This window comes from Pseudorasbora parva, chromosome 5 (assembly GCF_024679245.1).
Source record: "Pseudorasbora parva isolate DD20220531a chromosome 5, ASM2467924v1, whole genome shotgun sequence".
Taxonomy (NCBI): domain Eukaryota; kingdom Metazoa; phylum Chordata; class Actinopteri; order Cypriniformes; family Gobionidae; genus Pseudorasbora; species Pseudorasbora parva.
The window spans coordinates 10884712-10910514 of NC_090176.1; the positions used below are offsets into that span (position 1 = coordinate 10884712).

Genomic DNA, 25803 nt, shown 5'->3' on the forward strand with positions numbered 1-25803 from the left:
CAATATTGCAGATTTAACAGTATCATAATCACCGCTTTGTTCAACAGTCATCGCCGAGTACACTTCCTGTGCTCGCCCGGTTAAAACACATTGCAACAATAACGTCCAAAATTCTCGGGGCCATTTTAACGACTCTGCAACACGTTCAAAATGAGAAAAATATTTCTCTACCTCCCTCTCAGAAAACGGCGGTACCATCCTAATGTTTCTAAAAACATCAAACACAGATGAAGTCGAGACTGGTTCAGTCAATGGCGCGGAGAGTGGAGTTTCAACTGGTTTTGCCTTCAGCTCCAACTCAAGTTTCCTCAACTGAAACTGCCTTTCATCCTTCTCTCTCTCAAACTCTAACTCCAACTTTCGCATCTCAAACTGCTGTTGTAATTTCTTTACTTCAACATCTCTCTCAAACTCTCTCTCTTTCAAAGCACAAGCATCTCGCTCGGCACGAAGCTTATCAGCATCAACACATAACTGCTTTTCTTGTAAAGACATTTCGCTAAACTTTATATTTCTGTCAGTATCATGAAAAGGAGACAAAGACTCTTCAGGATCAGTAACTTGAGCTCTTACCTCTAAAACACCACGTTCAAAAAGTGCGCATTTCACAGTGTTCGTCAGAGTTTCTTTAAGCTTTTTATCGTTACTGGTCAACTCCACATCAAAACGCTCAGCAATCTGTAACAACTCCTCCTTTGTGCATCTCTCCAGTAATACTTCTGAAGGAAACACAAAGAAATCTTCGACTACCGAAGACATTTTTGCTTAAACGGGAGTTAGACTGATGCTAAACAACACCAAAACACACGCATGCGTGACTGACACCACTATAAACTACAGCGTTTAGACTACAAATCCCATAAGCCACTTCACCAGGGATCGTCACAGCATAACACGCTCCTGTTGTAAACCCGCCTAGTTACAAGATAGATGAAAACTTACCACGAATCGTTCTCACATCTTCATACTCTTAGCAGGCATAAACAAACAACACGGACATGAAAAGCAACAAAGTGTCACCTTAAACGAAAATGAGAGACTTCAGTTCCTAACTAGAAACAAAACTAACTAAACCTACCTGATCTTCAAAGGTGTACCGGACTCGAGGCAGCATTTAAACGCTAAACTCAAGACAATTGGTACATTTAAACCAAAAGCCCGAAGCGTACCCCCGACAGAGATTTAAAACCTCCGCCCAGAATAACCTTCAAAAATAAGAAAGGCAAAACAACAAACAAAATAACAAACAGTGCCTCGATGGAAGGATTGTAAACCCAGCTGAGGACACTCTAAATAACTGAAGTCTTCTCATTTACACAAGTGAACACTAAAACAATATACACTTACTTACACATGCAGCAATTCAGGACGAGCCTCCAATTTTATGTTACGACCAGCTCGATTTAAGTCGCAACATAAAAGAGGGATCAAACACCAACGTTTAATCAAAGTAAATATATTTATTGGTATTAACAAATATAACAATAATTACAAATAACAAACATAAGTCTAGGGAACTAAAGAAACAAAGATATAAACAAAATATTAAAGCTACATGATATAAGAAAGGTACAAGAAAGAAACTAAATGAAAAGCAAAGAGCCACTCCCGTGAGAAACTATCCCACAGAGAGTGCTAACTCAAATGAAAACGAAGAGCACTTAAATACCCTAATCTACAAATTATCAATTAAGAAGAGGGTGTGACTCAGTAACTCCCACAGTCTGCCACCAATGGGTAGAGAGAAACACTCAGGGTCGTTACAACTACTTGTGGAGTTTTTTTGTCCAATAATTAAAAATGTAAAAAAATTCTGAATTAAGTTGCAGGAAATTACTATTCATCCAATTTTTTATATTAGCTATGCATTCCGTTAATCTTGTGAATTGGTAAGTTTCTTCAGGGTGTAAAGAAATATAGAGCTGAGTATCGTCAGCATAACAATGAAAACTTAACGCCATGCTTCCTAATGATATCTCCTATAGCTGTAGCATATACAGGGTGAAGAGCAGCGGTCCTAACACTGAGCCTTGCGGTACTCCATACTGAACTTGTGATTGGTGTGACATCTCTTCATTTACTGCTTCAAACTGATAGCGGTTAGATAAGTACGATTTAAACCATGCCAATGCAATTCTACTAATGCTAACATACTTTTCTAGTCTATTCAGAATGCTGTGAGCGATAGTATCAAACACAGCGCTAAGATCGAGTAACACTAATAGAGAGATTTTAACAGTAAACAACTGTAAACTGGTTGACAGTTTACGTACTATATACAGTGAATAATGTACATTTAAATGTACAGATTTTTGACATGAAAAATAACTAGTCATTGTATAATTTACAGTAAAAAACTGACACTTCACATTTGATGTATTGGTAAAATATCGGATAAGGTAAAGTTCAGGGGAGGGTTAGTTCTTGTTTTATGTCACATGATACCTCCTCAAAACATATAATAACGTATAATAAACAATTTATGAATGAAAATAAAATAATTTAACTTTTTTTTTAACTTTGTACAAAACATTTCTTCGAAAAGTTTTTCTATAAAATGTGTGTGTGTGTGTGTGTGTGTGTGTGTGTGTGTGTGTGTGTGTGTGTGTGTGTGTGTGTGTGTGTGTGTGTGTGTGTGTGCGTGTATTTGCTGGATCTTTAAAACCCTTTTCTTTCAGTGGTTTTAAATTGAGCAGCCAAGCTGGTCCTTCAGAGGTCCAGGAGGAAAGTGGGAACGCATGCTGCTGCCACGACCCCGCCTCTATTTTCCTGTTTTCCCTCCTTATTACTTATAGTCTGTAATTTGAAACATAAACAGAAATCAGGTTATTGTTTCAATACAGTACACAAACAATATAGAGATATGAATAAAAAGAGGCAACATATATAAAGTTAAAAGAAATGGAAATATAAAAGCATGAGTGAAAAGCAGCACTGAAAGGTGTCATGTGACTAAATGAGGTTTGCAGCACATATTGAAAACTAGCGTAAATAAAGCCAAATGTAATGAAAACCTTAAACCAGTTGTGGAGACCGACTTTCTCCAGTTCAATCCTCTTCTTTGGGTAGACCTGCAGACAACAGCGAATCAAATCGCAGCATTCTGTGGAGAACGAAGGGAGAGACGTCTGATTATTAGCTTAAACTTCACAAATATCATCAAAGTCATCATTTATTAAGCCACTGGGCTCAGATGTTCCTTTTCCTGCATTGTTGTTTTGATCTGTCCAATAAGATCAAGAATTAAATGAGGATCTCACCTTGTGACAAGCCATTTCTGGTCCAGATGTTCTGATCTATCTCCTCCAGGTCTCGCCTCCTCGGAAAATTCCTGCACCGCATAATGAACAAGAGTACGCCGAGTGACCAAACCGTCGCAGGTTCCCCATGATAGTGGCCGCTCATCCAGAACTCAGGGGGGCAGTACTCTTTTGTGCCTGGAGGAAAACATTTTCACATTTCCGTTAACTCAACATTTGGACTAGAAATCCATCATCATGCAAGAAAGGATTTGATGCTAACAGTGGATCCCATTCCCTGAGGCTTCATGAGAGCTCGACTCGCTCAGAGTCCTGTGCGAACGGCTCACAATCGGCACCAGAGTTTGAGGCACACCTCGCAGCTTTAAGGAATTATACATACCAGAAAAGGAGCTGTAACCCGCGCTGTTGAGGAATTCTCCACATCCAAAGTCAATTAATTTGACCTCGAAGGTGTCTGGGTTAATCAGCAGGTTTTCCAGCTTGATATCCCGATGTAAAACTCCCCGCTGGCAGCAGGCCTGAGCCGCAAATGTGGCCTGCCGCATAATAATGCGTACCGAATCTTCATATTTGGTGCCCGTGTAGCTTGATAAAAACTCATCCAAGGTCTGACAGGGCATGGGCCGCTCCAGCACCATAAGGTATCGGTCAGGCTCGTCCTGCCAGTCCAAGAGCTGGATGATGTTAGGAACACTGGGCCCTCGATTGGCAAACATTTGCAGAGCCACTTCCAGTGGGATGGGTCTGGAATAACCGCTCTAGAAGAAAGACAGTTGTTATAATATATTTATCATTTATAGTCTGTGATTAATCTTAACATGAGATGTATAAAACTGAAAACAGTGACTGAGAGGTAAAGCAGAGAGAGCACAGCCGTCTTACAATCCTGGCATATCTTGCTTCCCGATTGGAGGCAAATTTCACCGCCACCTGATGAAAAATTAACAGAAAATGGTTTCGCGTTTGAATTATTTATAATACATGTGTTCAGAGTTCACAAATTACAATCATTACACCTGAACAAACATTTACATGTCCATGAATTTAATTGTAAACATGCAAAGCACGTCTGTCTATTTAAACAGGTCTGACATGTGAAGTGCACTAAATAGAGAATATAAGTGTGTAATACAAGACACAAATAATCATCTAGATAGATATGGTAAGTAATGAAAATGAATACCTGAAGGCCATCCTTCAAACGTGTCGCTGCATAAACCGTCCCAAAGCCTCCTTCACCCAATGCAGTGCCCATTTCATATCTGCAGGAACCGATGTCTGTTAAAAGAAGAAAGGTCACTTACTTGATCTAAAACTTCAGATAAAGAAAAAGTTAGATCGGAAACACACAAGTTAAAAAAAAGTTAATTTCCATGTTATCAACTACGCTTAAAGAAAGCATGAATTTAAAGTATAACCCATTAACCTGCTGATTAAAGAGTGCATGTGTGTTGGGTTATGTTAGCGTTTCTTAGCAAACTGACCCATAATTGTTCTCTTATCCTTTGCTAGACTGTCTGAAGCTGGGGTGACGTCCACACTCATGTCAGGAGCAACATGGACAGGGGTTTGGAAGGAGTCGGCATTTAATTTTGTCATGGCACGCTTGAAAACTTGGAAGGTGTTGTCAATCCAGTCCTGGTCGCCTCGAGGGTCAGCAGTGACGGGTTCCTCTGAAATGTGGAAGACTTGAGGAGGTCCGCTGCTGTCCTGAGACTGACCTACAGAGGGCAATCACACCAACATTATTAATAAAACACTCATATTACTGCAAGTAATTTTTATGTGCATATTCACCTTGTTAGGAAACAAACATACTGAGGTAATACATTCTCATAACATAATGTTAAAGGTGCACTAAGCAACTTCGTCCACTAGAGTTCGCCTATTCAAAACAAAGGCGTAGTTTCATAATGCCAAATTTGAGCGCAGCATCTTGGGACATTTGGTCTTCACTTCACAGCCGGTGGAAAATAGGACCTTAAACTTTTTGTTTGCAAATGAAGGAAAATAGGCAGAAATCATGTATATGGATGCGATTATTAACGTTACTGTAGTGTGAAGCAGGAGCGAGTGTTGAGGAGCTGAGCAAGGCCGCTGGAGCGATTGAACACAACACACGCCTCGCGAGCAGCGGGACTTTTATTATGCCCCAGTTGCCGGCGTCATTTCCGCTTGTACCGGTAATGAGAATAAGCTAACACAGCTCTGTTTTTCATATTAGACACATTTAAGTGTGTTTAAAATTATGTTCTGATGTTACTCTGTGCGTTCGCTCAGCGGCTGCTGTGACTCTTGTTCATGCTGCTAAGAGTAAAGCGCTTCAGAATAAAACCGGAAACCGAGAGTAACGCAGATATTTCACAATTGACAGGCGGCTAGTGGTTTTTGAATATTTCACTGCAAAAATGCTACATAGTGCACCTTTAATGTTCTCATTTACCATCTGAAGCTCGGGTGACGTCCACACTCATGTCAGGAGCAACATGGACAGGGGTTTGGAAGGAGTCGGCATTTAATTTTGTCATGGCACGTTTGAAAACATTGAAGGTGTTGTCAATCCAGTCCTGGTCGCCTCGAGGGTCAGCAGTGACGGGTTCCTCTGAAATGTGGAAGACTTGAGGAGGTCCGCTGCTGTCCTGAGAAGACGACTTACCCAGGGTTGCCAACTCTCACGCATCTGGCGTGATTCTCACGCTTTCAGGCTCTGTCTCACGCTCTCACTCCGCCCAACTCAATCTCACGCCAAATTGCCAAACCTGCTTTTGATATTAAACAAAGCTATAAGCTTTAATTTTTTTAAATGTGTTTTAATGAAATTCAAACAATAAATAGCGTTTTGGCGCTAATGTGGCATAATGTTAAAGCCAGAGGCGTTGAAAAGCGGAGTTGCATGCTCTCGTCTCCCTGCGGTGCGCGCTGGTCACGTGGCCCATGAGCGCCCAATACTTCTAGCGCTGTGCCAATGAATTTAAATGGCTTAAGCGGATACACAACAGTTTCACCATATAGATGTTTGCTGCAAGTTTTGGTAAACAGTACAGCATAGTGTTAGTGTTTATTGATTATTAAGTCAGCCATGTTTACAGGATCGTTTTTTTATGGAGAGTGATAGAGATTCAACATTGTTAACATTAATGTTATTCTTGTATTTAGCCCTCAGGTATTCCTTACTAAAAGGTCACTCATACTCATTAAATTATATTTATTGAATATTTTGAGGAGATCTTTTGGTACTAAATACTATTTGTGCAACAATTATTGTCAATAAATGACCACTTAAAATATTTTTCTTCTAATATTTGTATTTCTTCTAAAATTTATATTACAATTAGTGTAGTAATTTATATTAAAATAGAGAATTCCAATTCAAAGAGGCAAATTAGAGTCATTTTGTGGCTAAAAAATATTAATGTTTATTTGTAATGCCATTAGGTGCCTTATGGCTCTTTAATAAATATACATGTATCTAATCTAGTTGCTCAAAAATATATTGCAGTCTTTGCATTCTAATAAATATTTAGATATGATGATCAAACACTAGATTTCTTTAAATGTGAAATTTCAAAACTTAAATAACTTGCATCCTAATCTTTTTAATGAATAATGATACTTATATAAGCACTCACAAGTGAATATTAAGGAATGGCACATATAATTTGACCCAAGAAATGTTTAAACTAGTGCCAAAACAAACATATTATTATGTACAGTATATATACTAGATATAAACTGATACTGAATCAAAATCAAAAGCATTACCCCCCCCCCCCCCCCCCCCCCCCCCCCCCCCCCGGCCCTCAAAAAATCTCACTCCAACCTAAACTTAAAAGTTGGCAACCCTGCTTACCTACAGAGGGCAATCACACCAACATTATTAATAAAATACTCACATTACTGCATCTACGCTTGCTGTAAAAATATGAAGAGACTTTTCGGGGGAATTCACACTGGACACATTCTTTCCAGTTTTTCAGTTGTCAGTCAATGTGTGCAAACAATAAACATCATGAATGTAAGTAATATTAATGCGCACATTCACCTTGTTAGGCAACATACAGTGAGGTAAAGCATTTTAATTTCTGTGTAAATGCATTAAGTCATGAAGATACAAACTTAAAGATTGTGTGTAATGTCCTGTATCATGTGTTGAGTATATTAAGTCTGAATTTTGTAGTACATTTGTGATTGTGCATATATGTACTGTATGTTGTATTGTGACACATTACGGACACGACAAAACTGAACTTTGCCTGTGCCTGTACATTTTTGACTGTCCTCAAAACACCTTTAAACATAAAAATAAGCGTATAGCCAGCGCAGACTCCACTGATCAAAAGAGTAACGTATTGTCATAGCATCTGATTTACCATCATTACTCTCCACAGGTCGAACATCCTCGCTCTGGTCCTCGTGGTCATCTTGACCTGAGTGGCTGTCTTTGGCCTCTTTCCTTCCCCTCTGGAAATATGCATATAGCCCTATTGCAGTCAATAGCACCATTTTGACGTTTCAACTAGGCTAGCTAGCGTAGACCGCAAGATCTGCAGCAAGATCAACGGGTTGTATTTATCTGTGATGACTGAAGTCGTGTACAGAAAAAAGTTGAGTAATATTGGCATGAAATGCTACCAAATTGTTGTGAATAAAGCTCGAGTTGAGTGAGAAACACAAGAAACACTAAAATCAGCAACGAACAGCAAGAGAAGGCTTGAGCAAAGCATAAGCACTTTAATACCTGCTACTGTGATGTCACAATATTGATGGAATTCCAGAGTTCCAAGTTCCTGTTCTGTGCTGTGGGCGGGGCTTCTGCGTCAAGACTCCATTTCGTGTCTAAACTAGTTTCTTATATTTACAAACTGAGCCTAAAATAACAGAAAGAAGCCATTTAATTAAAGGTGCACTATGTAGTATTTTTGCAGTAAAATATCCAATAACCACTAGGCCAGTGTTATATATTTTGTTCAGTTGAGTACCTACAATATCCCAGATGTTTCCAACTATTTGTAAATTGTGAGAAAATTGCTATTTTAACTGAGGACAGGGACGTAGCATTGCATTTGAGGGAGTCGCCTGTCAATCGCGTCATATCTGCGCTACCCTCGGTTTCGGCTTTTATTTGGCAGGAGCGCTTTACTCTTAGCAGTGTGAACAAGTGAACGCACGGAGTAACGTCATAACATCGTTTTAAACACACTTAAATGTATCTAATATGATAAACAGAGCGGCATTACCTCAAAATCATAACCGGAAGAGCGGATCTGTGCAGGCGCCCGGCGACTGTGTCCCGTCCCGTCATAATAAAAGTCCCGGTATCTATTAACAATCGCTCCAGCAGCTGTGCTCAGGTCCATAACACTCGGTCCTGCTCTGCTTTACACTACAGTAACGTTAATAACCGCATGCATGAACGTGATTTCTGCCCGAATCCTATTTTCCACCGGCTGTGAGGTGAAGACCATATCTCCCAAGATGCTACGCTCACACTTTGCGTCATCAAACTAGGCATTTGTTATGAATAGGTGCCCTCCAGTGGACGGCAAGCTGCATAGTGCACCTTTAAAACAATGGTCCATGTTTAATAACAATATTCACAAATTTGAATTAAAATGTTGAAATTAGAAAACCGTTACTTGTTACCGTTACTCATTATACCACTACTGTTATCATTATCATTATTATTAATGTTATATATTATTGATATTACTATTGCCGTCAGCACAACTGATCACCATCTTTAGCATCATTATTGTTATATATAAATATTGACAATTGTTTAAAATTATCATCATTATTAATATACATGCTATTACTATTTAAATACTTCTATTATTATTTGTCAGTTCTGCTTATATTTGTTTTATTGCTGTAACTATTACTGCTGTTTTTTTATTTTATTTACCACTACTGTTATTATTATCATTATTATTATTAATATTATCTATTATTGCTATTACTATTGCCGTCAGCACAACTGATCACCATTTTTAGCATCAATATTTTTATATATAAATATTGACTTTTTTATATATATATATATATATATATATATATATATATATATATATATATATATATATATATATATATAAATATATATATATATATATACATGCTATTACTATTTAAATACTTCTACTATTATTTGTCAGTTCTGCTTATTTTTGTTTTATTGCTGTTACTATTACTATTACTTTTTTCTTTTCTTTTCTTTTTTTGTGTTCTGTGTTTACTCTGTTGTGTTGTGTTCTGTGTTTACTCTGTTGTAAGTTTTGCACTCCTAATAAAAGAAAAAAAGAAAACCGTTACTTGTTCATCTTCACACACAGTTCAAGATAGTTTATACTTAGTCCGAGAGCGTATGCAAGTGTATGCACACTATACTGTCCATGTCCAGAAAGGGAATAAAAACATCATCAAAGTAGTCCATATGTGACATCAGTGGGTTAATTAGTTAATTAGAATCTCTTGAAGCATCCCAAATACATTTAGTCTTCTCTTCCGCATTTGTTTTCAAACCTCAAATAAAGCAGTTTGACACGCGATCCAAATCATTAATCAATACGCTGATTCATAACCGTTTGAAGCTTTATTTGAGGTTTTGAAAACAAACCCAGAGGAGAAGACAATGCTGAATAAAGTCGTAGTTTTTGTTATTTTTGGACCAAAATGTATTTCCGATGTTTCCAGAGATTCTAATTAACTGATGGTACATATGGACTACTCTGATGATGTTTTTATTCCTTTTCTGGACATTGACAGTATAGTGTGCATACACTTGTATACGCTCTCAGACTAAATATAAAATATCTTAAACTGTGTGTGAAGATGAACCGAGGTCTTACGGGTGGGAAACGACATTAGGGAGAGGAGTTAATGACATACATTTCATTTTTGGGTGAACTAACCCTTTAAGTTTCGAAAATGGAATGACATGATGGTGCAACCCAGTCTCACGTCAGTTCGTGACATAATCACGAAATTTAATCTATTGATTCGTGTTCACGGACACGAGTGTCACTACGCACGATTTTTAATTTAAAGTATTTCAATTGGATGTACAATTCGTGCATACTCCACGTTTTTCGTTCTGCATAGCACAGACGCTGTTTTTTTTCAGGTTTTTTTTTCTCATTTCTTATTCATTTTTAAAATTTAAGCGCTACATTACTCAACATTCATTCAGGAGATTTTATCCTGTTTGTTTGTTTTGTTTTTTGCTTCTAAATGTTGCTATTTTAATGTTGCCGTTTTTTCATCGGCTTGGTTTGTTAAATCTTATAGTACTCATGAGCCTTATCATCAACCGTTATGACCATATTTGTTTATTGTTTCTTCTTCGATTGTAAGAACGGGGATTCGTTTTGGATATTAATTAGATTAAAATAAATAAGTTTTAATGTAATTAATTAGTGGACGCCAGCATTACCCATGAGCCTTATCATCCGCTGCTATGGAGACGGAGCCAGTCAGCGTTGCCATTGGGTGATTTCTTCTGTGATCTCTCATTGCGCTCAAACCACTGTCCAGGTAAGTTATGAGTCTGAGAGGCTCATAATTAATGATCATGTTTTTGCTAAAATGTTATAATTGATGCTTTATTTGCCATTAGACTCACATGATTTACATGTTAGTGCAACGAAGTGCATGCCCGACTAATGGTTTCCTCATTATAAGAAAAGAAAAAAAAAAAACTTGTGAAAATAGATTTGCTAAATGGCTAGCTACACTGTAAAAAATTCTGCTGTGATTTTACAGTAAATTACTGGCTACTAATTGCATTACTTTCACAGTAATTTACAGTAATTTTTTTAATGTAAATTACAGTAAAATGACAGTTGTATACAGTGATTCCACAGTTAAGGGTATCACATTATTACTGTTATTTCACAGTAGATAACTGTATAAATACAGTTATCAGCTGTAAATTGTACAGTCATTTATTTTTCAGCTGTAAAAATTTATGCAGCTAGTAGCCAGTAATTAACTGTAAACTTACAATTAAATACAGTAATGCAATATGACAGACTAGTAGTAAAAAAAGAAAGATCAAAAAATACTTTCCACAGTTTATTTATTTTTACAATTGGTACAACAATATCAAACAAACATGTTGCATTAAAATGTTAGGACTTCATGCCAAAGTCTAACTTAACTGGCACTATATAAATGTGCACAGGTGTCAGGTAATGGGTAAGGACCCAAGAAAGAACAATGTTTATTCATTTACATAACCACAAGCCAGAAAGCTTGGAAAAATTATTTATAAATTCTGGCAAACCCAGAAGGATGAGGCAGATTAAAGGGTTAGTTCACCCAAAAATGAAAAATCTCATTGTCATTAATTACTTACCCTAATCTTCTTTGACACCCGTAAGACCTCCGTTCATCTTCACACACAGATGATATTAGTGTTGAAATCTGATGGCTCAGAAAGGCCTTCTTTGACACCAATGTCATTTCCTCTCTCAAGACCCATAAAGGCACTAAAGACGTCGTTACAAAGCCCATCTCACTACAGCGGCTCTACTATCATTGACGAAGAGACCAGAATAGTTTTTATGTGCAAAAAACTAAATAACGACTTATATAGTGATGGGCCGATTTCAAAACAAAGTTTCGAACTGTTATTTCGTTTTTTTGGCGCAAAAAACTCTTCTGGTGTCTTCATAAATGATTGTAGAGCCGCTGTAGTGAGATGGGCTTTGTAAAGACGTCTTTAGTGCCTTTATGGGTCTTGAGAGAGGAAATGACATTGGTGTCAATGAAGGCCTTTCTGAGCCATCGGATATCAACACTAATATCTTCATCTGTGTCTGAAGATGAACGGAGGTCTAACGGGTGTCCAACCACATGAGGCTAATTACTGACAGAATTTTTATTTTTCGGTGAACTAACCCTTTAAGTGTGACAGTGGGCTGGAGCCGGCAATGAGAAATCAGTCCAATAAACACAGCCAGAGGGAAAATCCAAAACCATAGCCAGGTAGAAGTCAAGGTCTCAACCAGAAGGGCAGTCCAACATATTCAGTGGCGATATGGCAGGTGAAAATGGAGAGAGCCAACAATGAAAAAAAAAGAAGAAAATAAAACCAATCGAAAACAGCAGGGCAGAACAGAAACAATTAGTAGCAACACGAGCCTCAACACACAGGTTTCATGCGAGTACATACACAACACAAAATCTGCTTATGTTGCCATCCATTCAAAATCAACAAGTTTTCGCAGCAGAGAACAAACTTGCTGATTGATGCCTCCCTGCTTCTTTTTGGATTTAGATCCTGTATCAGGGTTGATGCCCAGGAAGCACCTAAAACAAGAAAAAAAGTTTTCAAAGTCTGAGAAAACGTAGGGACCATTTTGAACAAAATTAATACAAATAGACACCCAGGGTTCTTGCAGGTTTCAGTAAGTTAAATTTAAGACCAACACAACGCATTACTAAAGGCATTATAAATGATATCAGAAAACTCTCAAACATTCTATTTTTATTGATTCAGTTATAGAAACATTAAATAAACTCAAAAACTGATATCAAAATACTTATGACAGATGACAGAACTTGGCATCCATATTCCCAACACAAAACTAGTACAGACAACCTAACGTGTAAGGAAAAGTGTAAGGAGTAAAAATGCATGAAGCAGTCGGGTAAAGAAAACTAAAAGGTTTTGTTTCTGAACGGAAGTAAAAGTTTTAAGACTTTGGTAAATTAAATTTAAGACCTAGGATGAAAATCTGGGCGTTTTTAAGACTTTTTAAGGCCTTAAATTTAACTTTCTGAATTTTAGACTTTTTAAGACTTTTTAAGACCCCGCGGGAACCCTGGACACCAAAGACAATTCCGCTTTTGTACAGCGCTCCTCTTGTAAACAGGAACTTGATTACATGACACGTGACTAGGGTTGGGCATCGAGAACCGGTTCCAACTTGGAACCGTTTAAAAAATAACGATTCCATTGGAATCGTTTAGAAAATTTGTTTTCGGTTCCGATCATCGGTTCCAAATGCGCAAGTTTTGGTTACCATGGCCACCTGATTTACGGTGCTTGTGCGCCCGCTTGTTCTTTTAGCCATGGAAGCCCGGTAAACGGCGCTCTGAAGTATGGATTTATTTCACTTTTAAAAAGCCTGGGTCGGCACAGTGCAACTAGTGTTGTCAAAAATATCGATACTGAAATATCTGAAAAGACGATAGCCTGCTCAGTTTCTACAGTATCGATCCCCTGCGCCCTCCTCTCCTCTCTGACCGACAGCGAGTTGACGCGCAGCCGCATATTTTCACTCAGCCCGGTTAACCCTCTGAACACGACGGACTCGCGTTCTGCTGGACTTTTCCTCAGCGTGTAAGTGTTAGTGTGTGATCGGTCTGAATTTTGCGCGGGATTGCACATAATTCTACGAATCCCTCAGATTTCAAGCTCACATCTGAAGCGCACACACACACATACCGTAATAAAGCCCCCTCTGACATACAAGTGCAAATATTTGCTTCTTTTTCCATCTTATTATTGGTCAAATACAATCAACCAAATTCTCAGTGCACATTTTGAAGAGTATTCATGTAAACACAGTCGTAAACAATTCAGGAAGAAATGAAGGATGAGTAACAGGAACAGTGTTCAGGATCCATGAGTGAGGCAGTTCTTAAAGGGACCGCACTCATTTGTTATTCAAAGCCAAACTACAAAAAGACAAACGATCACACTGCTCTTGACTGATCAACGTGTGTAACTTTAATGGTTTTATATGAAACTATTTAATTTTTTGCAAAAAACATTATCCAATGTTATTTTAAATTTAATTAGCCACTTTGCATTTTTTTATTCAGTTTCTTACCTGAATGTTAGACCTACCTGAAAAAATAAAGCAGTCTATTTCATTTATATATTTTATTATATTTTATTTATTTTTTGTAATATATTTTTTTGTTCTTATTTAATTACTGTTTAGTCATCTTTTTTAATTCAATTTACCATTCGAAATCAAGCTTTCTTGAGCTGTGTGTAAGCTATTGCAACACAATTACCCCGTTGTAAAAAATACATAGAGTTAACAAATATTTGCCAGAGAATTTTAATAGTAATTGATCAATGTTTATATAGGAGAAAAAGCTTAAATACTTTATCATATAAAGTGATCTCTTCAGAAGAACTTTTTGATTGCCTAGACTTTCAAAAGACAGACAAAAAAATAATTATATAAAAAATGTCTAATTGACGGTATATGCAGCGTTTTTCCCCCCTGTGGTATTGAAAATAGCATTGAATATCGATGTGACATGTTTTGACTCCACCCCTCAAAGAATCGGAATCGAGAATCGAAAAGAACCGGAATCGAAAGTAAGAATCGGAATCGTTCAAATCAAAACGATGCCCAACCCTACACGTGACTAAGCGCACATCACAGAGCGAGGGCAGATGTGAGCATTTGCAGTTAAAAACTACACAAGTATTGCTTTGTTATTGTAAATGTTTCAATTCAGAAGACTTTTATTTGTTGCGTGGATTATTTTGATGCAGCCTAAATATATATTTTGGACCGTCAAAATATGGACTACAATCTCTTTCATTCACTTTACCTGGAGGCCTAAAATATAATCCTAAAAATCTTAAATTCTGTTCTGATGAAGAAAAGAAACTCAGCAAACTGAGCCAGTACAGTGGAAAAGCGCAACTACAGACTGTATGATCCACACAGAGATCTCATCTCACCTAGAGTCAGTCTCACAGCTCTTACAGGTTGTTGTGTTGGCCTTGTTTGTTTCGTTGCTTCTATTGCTCTACCCTTTTTTGTAAGTCGCCTTGGATAAAAGCGTCTGCTAAATGATTAAATGTAAATGTAAAATGTAAATGTCTCGGATTACATGGAGATAGAAACAACTAAGACAGACTACATCCATAAAAGATCTTGCCACAGTTAGTGTCTCTCAATTTTTTGAGAAGGTGAGATCAGACCTCAGTGAAGACCATATCAAACAGGTCTTAATCCCAAATGAAACAATGAAATGAGATAAATACCTTTGAATAAATTCAAGGGTGCATGCAGACTCTTCTGGATATTGAAGATTAAAACAGTAGTAACTGGAAAACATCGAAGCAATACCAGTGATAACGTCTGTGTGTGGCCCCATGACAACTTGTCCTTCGATGGACAGCATCCATGCAGTAGGCTTAATCATATCACCTGAAATAAACAAAAGCACCAAACATTATGTAGAACCTGTAATACCTGTACTCACAAAACAAGAGGAACAAATGGTGAAGCCTTTTAATGTTGTACAAACATGCATTGTTATAAAAAAATTTTCACCTGAAAATGAATCTTTGCTGATAATTAACTTACCCTCAGCCCATACAAGACTCCAGTCATCAAGAAGTCTTTTGAACCGAAACCATTGATCATTTTTAAAAACAAAACAACACTTAAATTCGTATTAACTGCAAATCTACACTTCTGTCCAGCGTGCGAGGTACTCGTTAGAGGTATTGCACAACATATTGTACAAGGAGACTTGGTAAAAAATTATGCGTGACGTCATCACATAGGCATAGTCATCCAGGATAAACACATGAAGGTGTAATTTTGAAAAATAATAATATAAATCTACAGCAAAGAACATTCAACTTCTGTACAGTGCTCCTGTTTTAATTGTGATTTTAGCTACTTGATGTCAGGCGTGACTTTTGCCACCGCAAGTTGTGCAAAACCTTCTCATGAACGAGCACTGCACAGCTGGATGAAAATTAAGATTTGTAGTTAAAATTATATACGAATAGTTTTGTTTTTAAAAAATTATCAATCGTTTGAGTTCAGACTTTTATTTGTCGACTGGAGTCGTAAGGAATATTTTAATGCATTTTGGACCGTCAAAAATCTCTTTAAATGTTAAAGGTGGAGGCCTGAAATTAAAAAAAATTTGATGAAAAAAGAAACTCTGAAATTTTGGATGACCTGTGGAGGAGTAAATTAGAGCAAATTTAGATTTTTGGGTGAACTATTCCTTTAACAAGACGTACCTCACTGCCAATAGAATTCCTAGACAATATAATGCAGAGGTCTTCAACCCTGCTCCTGGGGACCCGCTGTGCTAAAGCAGGTTGGAAATAAACTTTGCACTACCTCAGGAGCAGGGTTGAAGACCTCTGTATTAAAGGAACAGTCCACCGTTTTTAGAAATAGAGCTTATTCAACCTCTTTCCTACATTTAGATATGTGGGCAAATGCATTTTTGTCTCAGTGCATGCATTGTTTTAGTTTGGCAGGGTCGCCGCTAGCTTAGCTTAGCATAATGAATGGAATCCTATGTTGTCAGCTAGCATGTCTCGAGTAAAAGTGATATAAAAAAAAACACCTAATTACTTGAGGCCTTCGTATTCACGAGTACAAATATTGATGCAGATTATAGGCGATTTCCAAGGCAGATATTGACTTGGGACTATATTATGGGGATGCACAGATAAAGTACTGCTACTTGGGCGCAGAGATATCACACAACACATCGCGATCGCTCAACAGCCGGAGGATGAGAGGTGTGATATCTCTGCGCCCAAGTAGCAGTGCTTCGTCTGTGGATCCCCATAATATAGTCCCAAATCAATATCTTCCTAGGAAATCGCCTAGTCTTAATCTGTACCGCTATTTGTACTCGTTGTGAATATGCAAGGCCACAAGATGTAATTAGGTGTTTTTTTAAGTTTTTTTTATCACTTTTACTCGGGACATGCAAGCTGACAACATAGGATTCCATTCATTATGCTAAGCTAAGCTAGCGGCGACCCTGCCAAACTAAAACCGCACACGATTTGGCAAAGGCTGCAGTTATGATTAAAATTATATCCATGAAAATTAAAACAGAAAAAATGAAATTTGTGCAAAAATCAAACAGATTTTATAAGGCTTTAAGTTAGGCTTTACCTTGGACAATCAGGCGAGGTGTGTTCGGCAATCCTTTGGTCATCCTTTGGATGTCGGCGGCTGTGGCAGATGGCTGTAAAGTAAGTTTTTACAGAAAATGTTGTATAGATGCAATGGGGTGCAAAGTAAACTGCCTTTGACTTATATTCAACAAGAACTTTACTGAATGTACTTTAAAAGAAAACTTTGCCAATAGCTGAATAAGTGTTTGCAAAACGGAACTTACATCAGCTTCAAGCATGATGGCATCTTGTGGTTCTTTAAAGTATGTCCTTAGGAGCTGGAGAACACACATGGCCTTGTCTGAAGCTTCAACGTCATAACTAGCCAGGACTTCAGCAATCCCTGGATAACGGCTGAGTCCCTGGCAGAACTTAACAATTGTGCTGCCTTTACTGTGGATGGCCTCTCTAAGCTTGCTGATGATTGAGACATCTGTGAGCAGCTTAAAGTGTGCGTAAAGGCATCTTCGTGAACACAGGAAGGGCCATTCTTCTATGACTTTCTCAATGGGTGGCGCAGGTACCTGTTTGAGGTACCTACGTTGCAGTATATAAGTCTTCTCCATTAATGGCTCAGCTCTTTCTGCCCCTTCAAAGCCATCCTGTGAAAACATGCTGTGCAGGCGCATTTTCATCTCACCCAATGTAGCCTCGGTCTCGCCACTGGGTAGATCGGAAGGAGCCCATCTCACGCATCCATACTGATCCACTGGGCCTCTTGCCGTTGCCCCTCCTCCACTGCAAGCCTTCCTCACCCTCCGTCGTCGTGCAAGAGTGTTGTTTCTATTTTTGTACTCAACCCTTGTTTTAATTTGTTGAAGAAGGGACTGGCAGCCATCTCCAATAATGTCTCCTGTTTTGCCTATATCTGCAAAACATTTAGGAAACTCTCTAATGATGCCCCGAACTATACTGTGGCATGTTGCTCTAGTAGGGTTAGGATCTTGTTCTAAGATCTGTTCTACCACTGCTTGCACTATGTTTTTTCTGTCTACTGGGAGCGGCCTTGACTGATTTGACAAATATTTTTGAACAGATGAAGGCATCTGTTCCCAGTTTACTCTGAAGTCCACATGCCATGGCCTTCCAATATGTGGTACAAAGCTTTCAGTGCATGAGGAGTGTGAGGGTGGACTGCATGCGCTTCCCAAAGGGTTATGAGATGAAGAGGGAGTGGGGACAGCCTCTAAGTTTAACTGAATTACTGGAAGAAAAAGACAAGAATTACATCTTTCATAAAGTTGTCATAGATTAAATTCTAAAGTAATCATATAACTACATTTTAAACCCTCATTGTAGTCAGCTTGTTTGTCAATTGTGATCATGTAGATTTACCTTCATTTTTAAAGGCAGCCAACAATTTTCTGGTCTGTATTGGACGCAAGTATTTTTCAATGTCTTTTTCTTCGACCAGCTTAAGGTCTTCCTTGTTTTCGACTCCCAGCTCCTCCAGAACTTCCAACAGACATGCCACTGTTTCATCTGAGAGGCTTGGTAAAATTGAGATCACTAAATCCTTAATGCCTTGATCCATTTTCTGAAACAAAAAAGGTAAAGTTGTCTGTTTAGCTCAAATGAATCTGTGACATATTGCTCAATAAACCTCTGGAAAAGCATGATGAAGAGCAATTAGTAGCAAGTCAAACTTCTCATAAATTGGAAGAGGATAGTAGTCAAGCAAATGTTCTTGGTTAACACAAAGATAATCATCTTGAGCTACTCCTAATTCACAATAGACGCCAATGTCTCTCAACTTAGCAAAGGTATGTTTCTCTATAACAAAGTACACAGACTCATGTACAACAACCACCAGAATAATCCTTCCAGCATAAAGTTCACCATCATGATTTTCAAGCAAAACAAACATCCCCTTTCTGTACAATGTGCCTTTCACTGTGATTTCATTACATGCCACCGTAGACTGTGAATCAAAATTGTAACTGGCTACTGCCTCTCTAATCCTGTCACTGTAATCATCAACATAGAATTCTACACCCTTTTGTATCTGTACAACTGGAGGGAACATGCTGCCTGCACCTAGGTAAGCTTGCAGAAGTTGGTGTCTCTCTGCAAGAGTTTTGCAAAGATTTTTAAAATTGTGCAGTTTTCTGGCACACTTTTTAAAATAGCTGTGCTTGCTTTCGAATCTCAAAGTCCAGAGGCGAATTAGTGGCCCAAAGTGGTGTATAAGGTCAGGGTAATGACACATGTAATGATGCTTAGGTCGTAAGGGATTATCAAGGAAAAGCTTTTGCCTGGTGCAAATGTATTCTTCGATTAAAACTTTGAGATATGCAACCTGCCCTGTTGTTACCGCTGGTGCACAGACAAGTTCCACTATCTCTCTCAGTTGCAAAATCAGTTGCCATACCTCATTTCTACATGGATCTTTAATCCTGTCACCAATCAAGAGAGGTAGCAACCTAAGAAAACACCAATTCTCAACAGCATTTCCACTTAGCCGCTCACTTCCAGGGGAGAGGTCTCCTGGTTTGTCATATGCATCACTTCCTTTGTATTTGAACTGATTTTTGCACCGATTCAATTGCAAGTATGTAAAATGCTTCTCCTCAACTAAACGACCAACAAACAAAGCAAGGTCATAAGAAACAACACCCTCAAATAGATCGTGCCCTAGACATGGTGGAAGCCCAGGCTGGCAAACATGGAAATGTGCAAGCTCGTTAAAAGGAGAGTCCCCTTTGATACCAAATACAGATCCAACAGCAGCACAGTCTAGATCTTGCACATGACTTTTATATGACTGCACAGTTCTTGCAGTACCACACAGGTTTGGCTCATTCACAAATGTGGTTCTGTTTATCTCACAATATCGGCAGAAATAATCTGCACGACTGAAGTTTTCCAAAAAACCCCCTATGCAATGGGATCCCAAATTATCTCCTGAAATGGCAACAAGAGTCCCTTTCACAATTTTACCATTGGGCATTGAAATACCCGTTTCCTCTAGAAATTTAAGATCCTTAATCAATGGCTCAAAAACTTTGTCTATACCAAAGTATTTGAAGTCAAGTTCCCTACAAAGAAGCACAAGTTGCATGTGATCTGTAGTGGATCTATTGTGTGGCAAAATATCAGTCAGAGTACAGAGTAGACTGCTAAAACCTTGTGTTTTTTCTTCCCTGAACCAAGAGGGTTTACAACCTCAAAGGCATCCTGATATAAAATGAGGCCAAGAGAATCAGAAGCTGTGTTCATTAAAACATTACTCTTAAATCCCTCACCATCCTTAACATCACGTAAAACGTTTTTAGGAGTTGGTGGTTGAGAACGTGTGTAAGCATGTTGTTCTTGCATAGATGTGCTTTTGAACAGTGCAGCCAATGTTTCCTTTATAGGTATATACTGGGCAAAACGCTCTTTGCCATTTTCATCATTGCCTAAAAACAATGGCACAGGTTCAACATAGTCAAAATGACTTTTAAAAACAGACTTTCTTTTATGGTCTGTATTCAACAGCTCCCTGTTATAAAGCCTCAGCAGATCACCCCTATTCATTTCCTCAATGATGTTGCTAACAATAGCTTCTGAAATTTCGAGTGCCTTCAGTTTCTCACTCAGGATCTTAAGTGCATGTGACAGACCAATTTCATGGGCATTCTGAAAGTCCTCAATTATTTGTGTTATTGTACTTGCTGGTAACAACAATTTTGCCTGCAATTTCAAGTACAGAAGTGTAATATTTTGCAGGAACAATGTTTCATTGACAGCAAATGGCTCTTCACATTCAAATATTTCTTCATCAGGTGTCTCTAAACAAGATTGATTAGAAATGCATAACTCCTCAGTTGGAGCAGATACAGTGGCCAAAGAATCAAGATCTTCAACATGTTTGTGTTTCCTTGAAATATGAGCTGCTAAACTAGACTCGACTGTAAAGCTAGAACTACACTCTCTGAATGGGCATTTAATTTCGAGTCCTTCTCTTATGTGTGATTTTAAATGCTTAATGAGGGAAGTTAAGCTGTTACACACAATTTCGCAAGCTTGAGCCACACACTTGAAAGGAGTGTCAAATTGCTTGCTAAGAGATGGGCCCGATCCTCTATGATCTCTATACATATGTGCTTTCAGAACGCTATCTTTATGGTACATGCGAGTACATTGAGAAATGCCACACTGATATCTGTAATTTGGAGTATTACTGTGGAGCTTTGTGTGCTGGATAAACTGGACAACAGTTTCAGACACATGCTCACACTGACTGAATTTACAGTGAAACATAGCAAACTGAGAGGGTGAGGAAAAAAAGAATAAATAGAAAGATACCAAAGAAAAAGGGTATAGTAAAACTTTACATTAAGTTGCAGGCGTTAAAGGCGTTACAGAAAATGGTAAAAAATATCTCAGAAATTATGTTCACAGAATTAATCAAAATGGATATTGAACAACTGAGTTGTATCACATATTATATGGGGATAAGGTTGTTGTTTTTAAAACACAAATAATAAAAGTAAAAAAATTGAATAATAGTTAATTTGATCTATGAGGTGCAAGTTACAGTCAAGCAAATTATAGTAGTCTTTGAATTGAAGTTCACAGGAATTACTCAAAATGGATGCAGAACTGATGTTTTGTTCTTCCAGATAAGAAAGTCGGCGGGGAGAGTATTTTTTATATAGATTTTTTACACGCAAATAACAAATGTACGACAGAAATAACAAATTTTACCTCTGAAGCAACTTAAGTAAAGTTAGTCAACAAGGTAAACAATATCTCGGCAAATTTTCTCGTGTGCTGCGTAGTCAGTTCACAGGAATCATGCAAAATGGATGACGGTGCATGCTGACGAGCTACACTCAAGACATCCCGCTCATTCCGCGATATAGTGATGAGAATTACGATAAATCAAAGATTTTGTAACTTATTTCGTTCACCAATTTTTTTTCAAATATTTATTCACCTCTCTCTTAGTACTTTATAAATGTATATTTCATGAAAAAAGCAAACTGAAAGGGTGAGGAAAACAGAATAAAAAAAGAAAGATACCAAAGAAAAAGGAGGCTATAGTAAATGTAATAAGTTAGCCTATATTTGAAGTGACATTACAGAAAATGGTGAATATCTCAGAAATGATCTCATCGTGGCGTGCGTCGTCTCGAAATTCATCGAAATTCACAGGAATTAATGGATGACCCTGCTTTTTTCCAGATAACGTTAGCTATACGATCGACGGGGAGAATAAACACATTTTTAAAACTCAAATCATAAAAGTACACAGACGGAATAGTCCATTTTATCTATGAAGTGCAAGTTAGTCAATATCTCATAAATTATCTTTTCCTGGCGTGCGCCATAGTCTTTGAATTGAAGTTCACCGGAATCAAAATGATGAACAACTGAGTTTTTTTCTTCTTCCAAATACGAAAGTCGGCGGGGAGAATATTTTTTTAATATATTTTTAAACACAAATAACAGAAATACTAAATTTTACCTCTGAAGCAAAGTTAGTCAACAAGGTTAACAATATCTCAGCAATTGTTCTCGTGTGCTGCGTAGTCAGTTCACAGGAATAATAATGCAAAATGGATGACGGTGCATGCTGTCAAGCTACACTCAAGACATCCCGCTCATTCCGCGATAGCCCTGAACTACTGATGAGAATTACGATTCATCAAAGATTTTGTATTTCGTTCACCAAAAAATGTTTTTAATATTTATTCACCTCTCTCAAGACTTTATAAATTTATATTTCATGAAAAAGCAAACTGAAAGAGTGAGGAAAACAGAATTAAATAAATAAAAAGATACCAAAGAAAAAGGAGGCTATATTTGAAGTGACAGTACAGAAAATGGTGAATAATATCTCTGGTGAAATGGTGAAATTATCTTATCGTGGCGTGCGTCGTCTTTGAATCGAAATTCACAGGAATTAATGGATGACCCTGATTTTTTCCAGATAACGTTAGCTATACGATCGACGGGGAGAATAAACACATTTTAAAAATTCAAATAATAAAAGTAAAAAGACGTAATAATAGTCTTTTACCTATGAAGTGCACGTTACGTTACAGTCGGTCTCTCGGAAATTATCTTTTAGTGGCGTGCGTAGTCTTTGAGAAGTTCACAGGAATTAATGGATGATGAAAAACTGAGTGTTTTTTTCTTCCACCGTTCCACGGCAGGGAGAATATCTTTTAATACATTTTTTAAATGCATATAACAAATCTACGACAGAAATACTCAATTTTACCTCTGACGCAAATATCTCAGCAAGTTTTCTCGTGCAATTGTTCTCGTGTGCTGCGTAGTCAGTTCACAGGAATAATGCAAAATGGATGACGGTGCCTGAGGTATACTCAGACATCCCGCTCATTCCGCGATAGCCCTGAGTGATGAGAATTACGATTCATCAAAGATTTTGTATTTCGTTCACCAAAAAATGTTTTCAATATTTATTCACCTCTCTCCTAAGACTTTATAAATTATTTCATGAAACAAAGCATACTGAAAGGGTGAGGAAAACAGAATAAAATAAATAGAAAGATACCAAAGAAAAAGGAGGTTATAGTAAATGTAAAAGTAGCCTATATTTGAAGTGACATTACAGATAGTATCCCAAAAACGATCTTATCGTGGCGTGCGTCGTCTTTAAATCGAAATTCACGGGAAGCAAATGGATAACCCTAATTTTTTTCTAGATAAGGTAACGTTAACGTTAGCTATACGAAGAAGATCGACGGGGAGAATAAACACATTTTTAAAACTCAAATGATAAAAGTACAAAGACAAGTCTTTTACCTATGAAGTGCAAGTTACGTTGCAGTCGATCTCTCGGAAATTATCTTTTCGTGGCACGTGTAAGTTAACGTTTGAATTGAAGTTCACAATTAATCAAATGGATGATGAACGAGTTTTTTTATCTTCAACAGCGGGGAGAATATTTTTTAATACATTTTTTAAAATGCATGTACGACAGAAATACTCAATTTTACCTCTGAAGCAAACAATATCTCAGCAATTTTTCTCGTGCAATTTCCCACGTGTGATGTGATGAGTCAGTTCACAGGAATGCAAAATGGATGACAGTGCATGCTGATCGAGCTACACTCATCAGACATCCCGCTCATTCCGCCCTGAACTAGTGATGAGAATTACCATCCATCATTTTGATTTTGATTTTGTTCACCAAAAAAAAACTTCAAGATTTATTCCCCTCTTTCTAAAAACTTCATAAATTTCGATTTCGTTCACTTAAAAGAATTGCACAAAAAGATTCATTCAAAAAACTATTTGCAAGCTGTAGGACAACTTGGTCACAAAACATAATTCATACCAATGGCTGAAAAAGCACCTTTCTTTAAAATATAGTTTAAACCTTTTCAGCTGCTTTCAGCTTGTCAGGGATTTTCAAACACTATGAAACACTTGCTAGCTATAGCCATGCAGCTTTCTAACACCACATAGCCTAACGTTGCATTGATATTCCATAACTGCTTAGAAAGCCATATTTTGTTTTAACTAGGCACATTATATTTACCTCGTAGCCTACCTTAATTCCATCCGATATCGTCAGTGTACTTCCTGCGTCGTCAGCGCTTGCAAACTGAGAGCTGTTGTGAGAAGAGATGGATCAAAGAGAGCATATTAGACTTAAAGTATCGACTTTTCGCTGTTGTAACGTTATAAAATAATTTTAAATAGGCTCAACGATTACAATACTTTTTTTTTTTGAAGAGAGAGCAGTTACTTACATGTAAAGTAGCCAGTTACATAAAATAGCCTGAAGATGGCGCCTTCCTTCTCAGCTGAAAACCCTATTTTTACAGTAATTTGCGGTCATATCACTGCAGATATTTAATAGTCAGTGAGCGAATCCACATTACAGTGATATTACAGTAAAACAATCAAAACAGTATTTTACTGTAAAAAAACACAGTTAAATATTGTGAAAGTCTGGAATTTTTTTACAGTGTAACTTCTACATAAGCTAATTCTAGTTATCTAAGTTAGACGATGTCATTTTATCTCGACTACTCACCAACATCACTGTAATGTGCCAGTAATAACATTATTAGTTGGCCTAACCATGTTACTGCACATAAAGTTGCCTTTAGATCTAGGGCGAGGAACCCCAGACTTACGTCACGCGCCTTTTAATGAATTTTACGCGCCTTTAAACAGTTGAACAGGACATGGAAAACCGTGATTTTTTTATTTTTATATCCGTTTATCTTAAGTATTTATAAGGAAATGTGATTCTCTCACTATTGGGGTAAACATTATAAACCTTATATCAACATATCTACATAATTAACATTTTCTGTTCTTCCTGCAGATCCTTTTCAACTTCACCTGTCTATTATCACAACTATTGCACCTGATTTAAAAAAAAAAAAAACAATACGGCACTTTTAAGAGCCAACCTTCATCTCTTCTCATCTTTTCTATCTCTCATATTCTCACTATCTATACCTCCATCTTTCTCTCTAGTTGTATCTATTTCTTAACTTTTCCTCTCTGTCTTCATTTGTCTACTTGTCTGTCTTATCCGTCTTTGTCAGTCTGTCTGTATCTGTCTACGTTGCAATGGCCACCCAGCATAAACTGGATTCACAGGATCCCCACTACCAAGAGGGCAGACGCATGGCTCTTGAA

General features: G+C 37.6%; 2 protein-coding genes across 5 annotated transcripts in view; both read right to left on the reverse strand.

Moving 5' to 3' along the window:
• Positions 1–25803, reverse strand: part of LOC137075054 (gastrula zinc finger protein XlCGF57.1-like) — a 421471-nt gene that overhangs the window by 145847 nt on the left and 249821 nt on the right. The gene's annotated exons all lie outside the window — the stretch shown is intronic.
• Positions 12012–24750, reverse strand: LOC137075053 (uncharacterized). Of its 3 annotated transcripts, none has more exons than XM_067443223.1 (6): positions 24698–24750; positions 18520–18721; positions 17409–18388; positions 17183–17255; positions 15286–15451; positions 12012–12575 (listed from the first exon to the last, which is right to left on the reverse strand). In XM_067443223.1, exons 2-6 carry the CDS (start codon positions 18716–18718, stop codon positions 12455–12457), a joined length of 1539 nt encoding a protein of 512 aa, XP_067299324.1. In that variant the 5' UTR covers positions 18719–18721; positions 24698–24750; the 3' UTR covers positions 12012–12454. The 3 variants fall into 3 exon arrangements, with proteins under 3 accessions (XP_067299324.1, XP_067299326.1, XP_067299325.1); XM_067443225.1 differs by lacking the exon at positions 24698–24750 and adding an exon at positions 24141–24157; XM_067443224.1 differs by lacking the exon at positions 24698–24750 and adding an exon at positions 23399–23474.